The following is a 12,788-nucleotide window of genomic DNA, read 5'->3' on the forward strand; positions in this document are numbered from 1 at the left end:
AGGACACTGAAGTCCATGGTTCTCTCACAATGGCTTGAACCATATTTATTCTTGTCTCTGAAACTTGTCATTCAGCCGATGAACCTTACTACATGCGTCAGTGGGGCGCTGGGGAGAGGACGTAGGAGCCCTGTGGCCTGGTGCACCCGGGAGCCGGCAGGGCTTTCCTCTTTGCCCTGCCCTTCCTAGGCCCCAAGCATCTCCTTCAGTTCCCCAAAGAGGGACCCTTTGTTTTCCTTCCTTAAGATCGCTCCCCTTTCCCTGGGTTTTTGCCCTTCCTTATCTTTCTTTCCCGTCCCAAGTTAAATCCTGACTTGGACTTCGTTCCCTTTGTTGCTCATGTTATACTCTGAGAATCATTTTTTATTACGTCTCAAAGTCCTCCCCTGTTTTCTTTCCTACAGCCAGGGGAATACAGTTGCTCTCTTTTTCAAACTGGCGTTCAGGCGATTCGTGAATGGGCAGCACCCGTCTCCCAACTAGAAAGGTGCTCTTATGGCTACACTCTCCCCGCTCTTTGTGGAAACTGAGATAACCTACACAAGCTCATGTGTGCAGGTGCTGAGAACCCCTCAGGGATGTGGAGAAGGCAGGACACATCCTGGTTGTTATTACCATTATTCTTTCTTGGAGATGGAGAGGGGAAGGGATTGTAACTGAAGGGGGAGGATAGTTTCTTCCATTTTTTCACTGGATTCAGTACTGCTTAATGCCCAAGTACAAGAATATAAGGTAACCTTTCATCTGATGATGAAAATGTGAAGGTGTAACCCCAGGGCATCAGAAGCACTTGACAAAAATTACTTTGGTTAGATCATAACATCACTGGAAAGGGATACTGTGGTGCAGTCAGGAGTTCTATAAAGTCACTGGGGAACTCAGGCAGAACTGCCACTTCTTTCTGAAGCCAGTCTGCCCCACCTGGGGGGTGGGGGACACTGGCCAAATCTCAGGGCCTCAGGACCAAGCATCGCCCGGAGGGAGCTCTCCTCTGCAAGGGTGCTGCTCAACTCTACCGCCAAACTCCTTCACCAGGGCAAAGGCGCACCTTTGACTGGATAAACCTAGAGACACGGACTTCACCACTTCCTGCATCTCTGTCCTTACAAGGAGAAGTGGCTGGACGGGTGGATGGCATCAGAACTTAGGAAGCTGAAATGAGAGACTGCGCAGCCCGCTGGGGGTGGGCTAGGGTGTCAGATGCACCGCCCTACCCCGTCCCGGGTCTTCCTCTGGCAAAACCAAGGGCAGAATGGAAGGGATGGGAAAGGAGGGGAACGAAGGTCTTGCATATCGCACAGCTAGGTTTCTAGAATTAGCCATCTCTCCTTACTGTCGACTCTAAAAGCTGCACTCTCCGCCGGTTCACAACCTGACCGATGATCACACATGCACGCGCCCGGCCGCCGCGCCCTCCCAGTCCCCGGTCCCTCCTCACCTGACGTGGCCTTGCACATCTGGGGCATCCGGGTGACCCTGCTGTGTGCCACGAAGGTGCTCTGCGAGGAGGTGCTGTACTGGGAGCCGCTGTCCGAGGAGGTGGAGCTGGTGTGCGACAGGCGGCTGTGCTCCTTGTGCGAGGCGCTCGAGCGCTGGTACCACTGGCGCAGCTCATCCGAGACGGCGGCGCGGCCGGCGCCCTTGTCGGGGACGCCCTCGCGGCCCAGGGATGGAGTCCGCAGGATCTGCGAGCGCGAGGGCGTCAGGCGGCCCGCGTCGCCCTCGTCGACGCCGCGCCAGCTCTCCCGGAAGAGGCCGCCGGCCGTGTAGGAGTTGGAGGTCTTGAACTGCGCCTTGACGCTGTAGTGGCCTTCCTGGTCACTCTCCAGGCTGCGCACCACCACCGGTGTGGCCCCGCCCTCCACGTACAACGGGTACTCCTTGATGCGGTACTGCGAGCTCGGCTGGCTCTGACTGTGCAGGTAGACGCCGTGGCCGCCGCCACGCGCCGCTAGGTTGGGCATGCTCCCCGAGTTCGCCGCGCCCAGCGCGCCCGCCGCCCGCTGGCGCTGGCGCTGCCGCGCGCGCGCCTTGGACGGCGAGTCCTCGGCCAGCGTGGAGTAGTTGGCGTTCATCTGCGCCGGGTAGTAGTGCTCCGAGCTCGAGTGGCTGGTGCACGACGAACAGTCGTCCATGGGGTCCGAGCCATTGCTGCTACGAGTCCGTGGCGTGTAGAAGTCGGGGCTCCCAGTGTCGTTCTCCGAGCCCAGGAGCTTGCCCTGGGACTCCAAGCTGGAGCTCCGGTGCCGAAAGTGCAGGGCCAGGCTGTGCAGCCGCGTGGGGCTGAGGTCCACCGACCTGCGGGGAGAGGACCGGCGAGGTGGGTCTGGGGGCGCCCAGGGGAAGGGGCTGGCGGCTCGGCGATCGCGGCCCGGGGCCTTCGGAAACGTGCATCAGACTTAGGAAACAGTCCAAGAGCCGGTGCTTCCCAACCTTCCCAGGTGAAGGCAGGGCGAGAAGGGGACGGCTGATCCCCAGGCCTCCGCTCTGATGTTTACTTTTGAATGGGCGGTGGGGTCAGAGACAGCGCCCACGTGTTACTTCTGAAAAAAGCACTCCAACAGCCAGCCCCCCACACCCCCGCTTTTTGTTTTTTAAAGATGAAAAGAGAAGCTACAGACACAGCGAATCAAGATTATCCCCGTTTTAGCATTATGTTAAGCCGCTGAAATGCCATTTTTTTTGAAATGCCATTTTAGTAGGTCAAAAAAAAAAAAAAAAAAAAGCCTTGCAGAAGCAGTCATACGGTTCCACCCAGTACTATTATGAAACCCATGTCAATAGATTTCTGTTTCCCTGTGAACACCTGTGTGAAAAGGAAGACTGGTGGCGCGTGGAATACTTAAAAATGAAAGAGGCAAATAAACACTTATTCCTCCACTACTTTGTTTATACTCCATTCCACTTATTAGAGCCACACAATAAATATCCATCAATATGGCCATGGGGCAGAGTGTAAGGACTCCATGGAAATTCACCGTGGCTGGGTTAACCAAGTACATGAAGAGGCGAGTCCCAGGGGTGACTGTCACTCAGGGTAGACTGCGAAATCCCAATCATGTGGCCCTCTTTGACTCAGGCCTCAGTTTCCTCTCTGGTTCCACTCCCTACTTCCACTCAAGCTCATGGGAACATGCCAAGTGCAAGCCTGAATCTGGCTCTTTGACCTTCCCTGAATATCCTTAGAGTGCACCACTCATCCCATCCAGGTCTCTGCTCAAATGTTATCTTATTAGAGAAGGCTTCTCTGTTGGTTTCATTTAAATGATGGTCTCTCCCTTCACTCTCTAGCTTCTTGCCTGCTCATTCTTCTTCTCAATACTTATCACTGCTGACACTTCTTTACCGTGAACTCTCTTCCTACTAAAACATCAGTCTGATGGGAGCATGGTGTAGTCTTTTTTGTCCCCTGCATTTGGTACATAGATGCACTTGATAAGTATCTGTTGTATGAATGAGTGAGTGAATGGACGGATGGATGGCTAGATGAGAGACTCTTGCCTGGAGAGCTCAGTTTTATCCTGTATAAATGGTTTACTACTTACAGCAGATCACACTATCTGTCCTTTGAACTATAGTCCCTATGAACTTAGGTATTAGAGAAAATTGAATGATGGCTTTGGTTTTGCCTCTTTTTAGGAAAAGAAGGTGGGATTCACTGAAAACATACTTTTCCTTTTGCTGTTTAATGTAACCCCTGGGGCATTCAAGGAAGTCCAGGATAAACTTAGGCTTAAACTTAGGTACAAGGGGACCTCCTCTGGGCAAGGCTGTTCTGGTCCCTGCTAATCCAGCTCAAGTTCCCACCTCTGCTCTTATTGGGAAAGCTCCTTCCATACCCACAGTGTCTGGGGGATTCTCTGACCAGTTCCTGGTGTCCCACTATGCAGACAGTGGGATATAATGTGTTTCTTGGCTCCTGGGGTCCTTCTGCTGCCGGCTCACTTTTTAATTCTGCTTCACTTACAGAAGAGCCTACCTCATCGGTTCAGTCCTGACTCTAGTTCACCAGTTACCTGGGCCAGTGTGGGACCAAATTTTTACAAAGGTGGGGGTCTGGCCCATGGAGGGAAATGGGGAGACTCACCTCGTGGAATGCACGTAGTGGGGACTCCGGACGCGGAGGTCGGGTGTGGATGGCATGCTGCACTGCGAGTTCCAATGTGGGAGGCTGCGGATGGGGCTGGTCTGCAGGGAGCTGCTCCCGCCTCCAGCTTCGGCACAGCTCCCCGTGCTGGGGAAGCGCTTGTGGCTGCTGCAAACCAGAGGAGACCACGCTGGTCACTGCCTGCCAGGGCTGCCCCTTCTCTGAGGTTGCTGACTGTGGCCTCAGGACATCCCTCTAGGGGTGGGGGAAGTTTGCCCAGGACTCCCCCAGAAGTGGTGGGCATCCTTATCCCTTATCCTTCATGCCTTAGGGCAGTGTGAGATGAAGCCCCTGTTCTGTGAAGCCCCTGCCCTCAACCACAGTTTCTGTTTTCCATAAGACAAATATTTACCTGTCCAGGCACCCACTGGGAGTTTTACGGGGCATAATGAAGGGAAATGAGAAAAACAGAGAGGCAGACAAAAACCTCCCTCTCCCATATCAGCTGAGTAATGAACTGGAAATACACAGCTAAGATTACAGCTGTTTGGCTTTGGAATTCTGTTGGATGATGGGTTCTCAGCCACTTTGGGATTCTTATGAGTGGACTCTCATTGGCCATTTCAGAATACTTCTGCCTATGATTTCCTAATTAATTCCCATGGAATTTAAGCACATTCAAGCAAGCTGCTGCCAATGTGGACTGTGAGCCAAAAACCCCAAATTTCCCTACGAATGACAAATCTGCACCTCTGGCAGGTGGGCAGCAGAGGGCGCTGTGGCACAGCCCTGCTAGAAGGCAGCCCAGGGGAGGCGCATGCAGGGTGCGGGGGACCTGAGACTAGCAGATGCTACTTAGCCCTTGGATTCTGTCCAAGTGTGGACAGTGACCTCGTGTGGCCTTCCCGGCCCAGCTCACCTGGAGTGACTGTGCGAGGAACGTTTCTTGACCTTCTCGTAAGGCTCATCTAGCGAGGACTCGCTCCACATTTTGGGCTTTATGGGCGACTTGTCATAGTCATTGCGGTGATAGTGCATCTGCCTGAGTCCCTCCAGGGACTGGGGAGGAGGTGGCCGGTTGTGCGATGGTGGCCGAGGAGGGAGCCCCTTGTGAGGGGACTGTAAGGGGGACAGTGTGCTGGTGACCTGAGAGTCTTCTGCACCAAGACGGAAAAAAGAGTGGAAGTGAGCAAGGGTCATCCTTCCCCCTTCCCCCTGCAGGCTCCGCCCACCCTAATTCCACCCCCGCCATCGGAGGTCAGTGGACAGGAGCTGTGGTTTTACTGTTTTACCCCTCAAATCAGTAAGTGTCCCTGGAAGGAGCTACCTGCGATGGGAGTGGGGGGCCCAAGTGATGCCGTTATGCCCCTTGGTAGGTCCAGGGTCTGGCATATGGGGAAGAAACTGATCACACGCAATGCTAAGGACAATCTATTCCTATTCCAAGTTCTCTTTACAGAGGAATCTCCCTCAAGTGTTCTGCTTTCCTCCCCGGAAGAGACTGGAGTCCACAGAGGTCAAAACCAGCGCTGGATCTCTGATATTCAAAACATGGCACCCACTCCCCTGCAGTTCCGGGATTTCCTCCCACCCATGTAATGAATAAAATGACGATCTGACTGCATATAGCAGGACCAAGACAACTGGGCAAATACCCTGCCAGCCTCATCCCACATCAATGATAACGAATATTATCCTTATAGTTATCATTATGACTAGGAGCAAGATCTTCCATGTTTTCTGTCTGAAACACCCCTTACCACCTGAAGTTTTCCTAAAGGGCAAAAAAATAAATAACTACCACTTAATACAATGGATTGGCCAAAAGAGATTAAAAAAAAAAAAGGTCAAAAAGATCTTACTGAAAAACCTGGATGACCTTTTTGGCTAATCCCATATTTCCATATCGTTAATGCCCTGACCTCCCCAGGTTGGGCTTAAATTCATGGGAACATTCTCTAATATGGTTCTGTGTTTGGAATTCCTTCTTCCCTGATGTGTGGTGGTGGCGGCGAAGGTGGGCTGGGGTTGGGGGGTGGAAGGTGTGCAAGCGCTTCTAGTTTTGTAAGAATTTCCCAAGAAAATATCCTGAGAATCGCTAGGTTTTTGGAGGTCAATGAGAAATAAGAAGACAGTTTTCTAGGTGACCAGGAATCTAAAGGGACATCTTTCTTTCACTTTCACCATTTCTCAGGAAGGTACAGAGACTTGTTTTTTTCTGGCTGCCCATAGGCTCTCCTAGCAGGTTTCAATCTTTCTGACCCAAACCAATGTCCACTTCTTTCCTCCAGAAATTACACTCAAAAGGAAACTATACATGGTGTTTAAATCATCTGTTCAGGTAAAAATGTGGTTTTGGCAACTAAAAAAGTCGAACACCATCCACTCACTTGGATAGCATCACCAACTCAATGGACATGAGTTTGAGCAAACTCCAGGAGACAGGAAAGGACAGGGAAGCCTGGCGTGCTGCAGTGCATGGAGTCACAAAGAGCTGGACATGACCAAACAACTCAAACCACTCACCATCACCTTAAGTCTTACCTCCAGGCCCCAAGACATAATGAAATTCCAATAGGCATGTGTTTCTGTAGTGCCCACCCACTCTCAGCCAAAGAGGTGACCACTGAGCAGTGAAAGAAACACAGGGAACCCGGCGCCATCTTGATCCGGCTCCTGGCTTTCCACTGAGCTGTTTCAGACTACATATAGCTTAATCCCAGGCTGTCCCAGACTACATTCAGCTTAATCCCAGTTTAATCTATGCTCTGAGTTCTCAAGCAGGAAACAGACAACATACCATCTTCAAGAACAAGGGCATCTGACAGGGAACTGTCTTCACTGGCAATATTTCCGTCTGGGAAGACAAAAAAGCATAAATGTATGAGTTAAACACATCCTTTAGACAAAGCTCTATCTGTGAACATCGTTGAGTTTCCCACCATCCCATTTCTTTCTAATCAGAAAGAACCCATGAAACAATCAAAATGCTGTTAGGCATTTCTTTTGACAGTCTCTGTGGTAGGTCATGACTCACCCCCCATCCCTGACACTGCAATGTGCCCGTTCTTTGTTTCACTGGCGACAGCAATACTGAGCAGCTTAATATCCAGCATAAAGGCTGCCTGGCCACATCATTGCCCCGGTCCATCTCAGGGCGCGTTCCAACTCAACCCAAGGAAGTGACCTGCTATTTATTCTACACACGCGAAACTAGGGTGAGGAGCTTGGTTTGGCTCATATGACAGTAAATGACTTCTCAATAAACTTCTTAAGCCATTAGCAGACAAAACAAGCTTCTAAGTACAGCTTCTCTCTCCAAAGCTTATTTTCAGAGACACCATTCAATTAACCATGAGAACACACCCAGAGGGAGACAGAAAGATAATCCCCTTCCTTTAGCAGCTAGGGAAACTGAGGGATATCTAGGGAGGGATGGCTTGTCCAGGGCTGTGCTGCTCTCCTGGCTAAGTCAGCAAAAGATCCCAGGTCTTTAGATCCCAAGCTTAGCCTTTTATCTCTTAAATAACAAACCAGGCTAAGGCATGGAAGAAGAAACTGGAATTACTCTAATTCAAGTGGGTTCTTATGATCAAACATATTTCAAGGAGGCAGAAAAATGGAGAAGATATATTCTTAAGCAGATAAACACATGGCTAACAGCTTGGATGGGACCATTCACCAGCTGGTCAGAGAGTGAATTACAGACGGACTCTGCTGGCTGCCCTCACAGAATGGCCCTCTCTGAGCAGGCGGGGGAACCATGCTCTTCTGTGGTCGACCAGCAAGACGTCTGTCCCTCAGCTGTCCTTCCCAGACTCCGTCAGCCTTGCTGATGTTTCTGCAGAGTTGGGGACCCCCCCAGGTCCCTTCAAGGGTGCAGAAGAAGTCCCAAAAGGCAGAGAAGACAGAGGAAGGCAGGCTAACTGCAGCTCTTTTAGGGAAAATGACAACATCTTCGCCAAGGACAACAGGGCAAGAGGCAGAAGACAGTTATTTCAAATTTCCTAGAGCAAAAAAACTGTTTTATGATCTTTCTCTCTTTGAACTAAGAATTCTCTTTATTTGTATTGCTTGATGAACTATGAACTGCTAGGAGACACAGCCTTGACTAGCATCTTGGAGTCGCCAGTCTGTTATCCCCTCCCTAGGATGCCCACAGTTTTAGGCTACAGCAATATATATAGAGAGCAATGGTAAAACATACATAATGGAAAGTTTACTGTTTTAGCCATACAGTTCAGTGAATTTAAGAACATCCACACTCTGGTGCAGCCATCACCACCATCCAGCCCCAGAACTTCTGTCATCTTCCCCAAACTAAAGCTCTGTCCCCATAAAGCAGTAACTCCCCTGTCCACCTCCCCCAACCCCTCGTAACCTCTCTTCTACTTTCTGTCTTCCTGGAGCAAAAGTTATGATAAATGTGTATAAACTATGAAAGGATACTTGATGATATATCTTAAAGAAATTGATAAGGAAGGACCTGCTATATTCAGGGAACTATATTAAATTATCCTGTAATAACCTGTAATGGATAAGAATCTGAGAAAGAATAGATGTATATATCTAGTCTTTTGTGAATCACTTTGCTGTACATCTGAAAGGAATGCAGAGTTATTCAACACAACTATACTCCCATTAAAAGAAAAAGAGTTTGCTGACTTAAAAAAAAAAAGGATCATGATAGCTGGGAGAGACTTGAGAGTTGGTGATGAATTCTGGGTTCTTCCCTTCTAGTATTCACCAAATATAGTCTCCCCAGCTCCTAACCCCTCCTGGACCAGGGTTTTGGGCTCTAGACCATCACAGTGGGGAGGCCCAGACCTCTCCAGCCTCAGCAGCGTGACAGAAGCCTATGGAGACAAAAGAGGGCTGCGTGGGTGCTGGCCTCGGGGTAGCCCAGCCTCCCGCCTTTCCCTCCAGACCTGGGTAGGGTGGCCAGGTCCCTGAGGATGTCAGAGCCTAGGCTGGCTCAGGACTCAGCTCCCAGGAGACTGAGAGCAGTGCACTCCCAAGAGGCCATAAAGAGTAATAATATTCCTTTGATTTGTATAATCCCTTTTATCTCTGGTTCTGAGTGCATCTTATTGATCTCACTGGTACCAGGTCTTTCTAGCTTCATCTTATGGATGGAAACATTAACGCACAGGAGTAGCTCCTCAGCTTGCTAGGTTACTCAGGGGTCTGGGCTTTGGGTCCACCTCTGGACAGGAACACCCATCCCCTGAGGCCAGTGGGGGAAGGGAAGGGACACCCACAGTGGGGAGTGGTCTTAGCACTGACCGTCGATGATCAGCGAGGCCCTCTGGGTGGGTTTCTTCCCAGATTTGATGCGGTTCTCGTTGATGGCGCTTTCAATCTCCTGCAGCTTCTTCAGTGCGTTCAGATAAGAGGTTTTCCTCTGCTTCTTCAGTTTTTTGCTGACATTGGGGTCACTGGCCAGGCGGCGGGCAGCCTCTGTAATCTGGGACTGAATGGCAAACTCCCGCTCCAGGCGCTCCAACTCGGCTTCCTGTAGGAGGGGGAGCCGAGGCCGCACTTAGGCAGATGCTGAACAGGTGATGCCCATCCTCCCACCCCCGCCCCGCCACGCGAGACATGTGCACTAGGGAACCAGAGGCCTCAGTGCCCACCCTGGCTGGGCCTGGCCCCTCAGCGCCTGCTCCTCCAGTCCCTGGCAGCCAGGGACCTTGACACGCCCACTTTTGGGACTCTAGGCCTCTGATCCATCCTGGGGACAAACATCAGCCCTGAGACTGGCACCGTCACTGAGAAGCAGGGAGTTTTCAGGCCTGGGGGCCGCTAGGGTTCATTTCCAAGGTCTCCAGCAACGTTCTGGAAGACCCAGCGCGGAGGCGATCCAGGGCCCACTGGGTTGGCGTCTGCTTTCCATCAGGGGCATGGTCTCTCTGTGCTCTTCTGTGGCTTTGCTAGCAGGGGACTCACAGGGACAGCCCCACCCCACCCCCGCTGACCCCAGCTGCAGCACACGCCCTCTGTCTCTCCTATTTTGAGTCCTTCATGCTGGGCCTCATCCCTACTTAATCATGCCTCCTTCAGATGTTTTCTGTGAGCTCTGCTGTCCACACACACCTGCTCTGCACACAACTCCTGCTGAATGACCAGGGACCCCCCCACCGTGAGTCTGGCTGGTGGGTGGTGGAGCAGGCCCCTGCTCCTTGGATCGTCCTGGGCACCCCTTCCTTTCCCATGTGCCTCCCTCCCTTCCTCCTCTACTCCTGACTTTGGCTGAAAGGAGTAGGGGGATGAATTTTCCCTCAAACAGGGTTTTGAACCCAGGAGAAATGCAACTGTGGCCACCAGAAGGTGCCTGGTGGGCCCAGAGGATGAAGGGTCCCCTCAGATTAACTGCTGGCTTCTCTGCAGCTCAGCTGGTCCCTTCTGCAGACACCACCCAGACCATCAAGACCAGGGGAGCCCAAGCCTGCATTGTGGCTCCGGAGGATCCACAGCCCGGCTAAAACCTGAAAGGAATGGATCTAACCAAGGAAGAGCAGATTACCGAGCTCACTGGAGCCAGCACTTCCTAGTCAATGGCCAAATACTCCACCCTCACCTGTGGGCACTGTGTGCCAGGCAGGGTGCCTCCATCAGGCACAAAACTCTGAGCTGGACTTCACTTCCTGTGGAGCCCTAAAGGGACAGGCCCAGGGGGAGACTGAAAGGAACAAGGGGCTAATGAAAGTCCCCGGGTCCTTCAAACACCCACTGCATTTCTTCATCCCTGGAGAAGAGTAACCATAACCAGGTAGACTCTTGCCTGGACCCTCAAGACAAAATAGTTACCAAGGACACAGCCTGGTCTGCGAGAGTGACCTCAGCTCGCAGCTGCTCCTGGGAAGGCAGAACAGCCCTGGCCCAAGACCCTGACTGCGATTTTGTGGGAGCCCAGGACACACTCTTGCTACTTAAACCAAGCCAAGGACAAGGCTGGCAGCTCGTCCGCACAGATGGCTGCCTGCGTGTGAACAGGGAGGTCAAGGGCATTCCCAGGAGAAAGGGGCATCTGCTGCTGACATCTGCAGGAGACAAGGATTCTTCGGGAGCCGAGTCATCTTCTAATGGGAAGTGTGACAGAGGCTCTGTGAGAAGGCGTGATGGGAACGTGGGAAGAACCACAGGGCATGGGTAGGGTGGGGTACTCACTCAAGTGGGGTCTCCCCTGGAAAGTTCAGTGCAGGTGTCTGACTAGTACAAGAGGAGCGGAAGTCTCCAGGCAATTCTGACGACAGCCGGGTTTGAAAAATACTCCACCAGATGGTTCTCTAAATCGCACCGGCCTGTACCCCAGTTCTGACTCTGATAAAGTCCCAGGCCCACCCACAGCCCAGCACCCCTCCTCTGACACCCCTCATGGTTACTAAGCATCTAGCATTTGTCAGTACTGAATTAAATATTTTCTGTCCACTTGCTCACTTAATCCCAGCAACAGTCTGGAGAAATGAGGGTCATGACCTTCGTTCTACACAAGAGGAAAACTGCCTCCGGGTTTGGATGAAGGGTTCTGGTGCATCCACCAGTTCCTCCCAGTGCCTGGGGATGGGGGGCTGCTATTACAGATTTCAGGAGACTGGTCACCCCCTCAGTTGTCTCCAAGGCATGTGTGTTTCCCCCTCAACTCAACCGCTGCACGTGTTATGTGACAACATCAGGTTCTCTTTTTAAAAGCACTAAGCCCGTACAGAATTCCCTTCTCCACTGGCTCTGATTCCTGCCCTTTGAAACCCTCTGTTCAATAGTGTTGTAATGAGTAACTGTATTCGGAATAAATTTGGAAAGCCATTTCCTGGACGTGCCCCTGGGGCCTGAGGTGTGCCTGGCCTTGAATTTCTATTGCTCTGAGACTGGATAACATATTAACCAAGTGGGTGCCCAAGGCTCACTGGAAAACACTCTGATGCTGGGAAAGATTGAGGGCATGAGGAAAGGCCAGTGACAGAGGATGAGATGGTTGGATGGCATTACTGACTCAACGGACATGAGTTTGATCAAGCTCTGGGAGACGATGAAGGACAGGGAAGCCTGGCATGCTGCAGTCCATGGGGTCACAAAGAGTCGGACACGACTTAGTGACTGAACAGCAACGAGGGCAGCCCGATGGGCTTTCCCCAGCAACAGCACCCCTGCACCTGCTGACACGGCCTCGGCATTCTTCCTTTCTGATCGTTTTCTCTCACAGATCACACAGCACACTTGGCTCTCAGTGACAAAGAGCTGGGAGAAGTACACAGGACTGTTACGGAATATCCTCCCGCTAACCCTGCTGCCTGCGACAGGCCTGCTGAGTCAGACACACAACCTCTGCAGAAATCAAAATGCTTTCAGATTAACACAGGTAACCAATCCTACTACGGGCACGGAATACTGGCCAAACAGATAACTTAAGAAAAGAATACAGGAGGGCTACTCAGGAGGAAAAGAGGGTGTGGTGTTGGGCAGAATGAAACATCATTAGAGAAAACCCTGGCGCCCTCACAAATAGGCCAGGAAGGCAGGTGTCAGAGAATCTAGCCACAGAGAGAAGAAACATGCACCTCTTCTTTGGGCAAGATTTTCTGCTCATCCAGCTTGAAGGCCGTCCCGATTCTTCTTCGAACAATGGGTGGTTCCTCTCCTGGATCCAGGGGATACTCTACGGGCAGTTTGCCCGTCAGCTCCTGTAGAGGTGTGACATCAT

The 12,788-nt window shown here is 51.6% G+C and overlaps 1 protein-coding gene across 10 annotated transcripts in view; it reads right to left on the reverse strand.

Annotated features, from left to right (window-relative positions):
- Window positions 1-12,788, reverse strand: part of FRMD4A (FERM domain containing 4A) — an 849,800-nt gene that overhangs the window by 17,619 nt on the left and 819,393 nt on the right. For all 10 annotated transcript variants that reach the window (XM_059892529.1, XM_059892528.1, XM_059892530.1 and 7 more), the window contains 6 exons: window positions 12,646-12,768; window positions 9,374-9,602; window positions 6,888-6,944; window positions 5,007-5,244; window positions 4,088-4,255; window positions 1,439-2,298 (listed from right to left, as the gene is read on the reverse strand). In XM_059892529.1, coding sequence (XP_059748512.1) covers window positions 1,439-2,298; window positions 4,088-4,255; window positions 5,007-5,244; window positions 6,888-6,944; window positions 9,374-9,602; window positions 12,646-12,768 — 1,675 coding nt within the window. The remainder of the gene's footprint in view (window positions 1-1,438; window positions 2,299-4,087; window positions 4,256-5,006; window positions 5,245-6,887; window positions 6,945-9,373; window positions 9,603-12,645; window positions 12,769-12,788) is intronic.

This window comes from Bos taurus, chromosome 13 (assembly GCF_002263795.3).
Source record: "Bos taurus isolate L1 Dominette 01449 registration number 42190680 breed Hereford chromosome 13, ARS-UCD2.0, whole genome shotgun sequence".
NCBI classification, from domain to species: Eukaryota; Metazoa; Chordata; class Mammalia; order Artiodactyla; family Bovidae; genus Bos; species Bos taurus.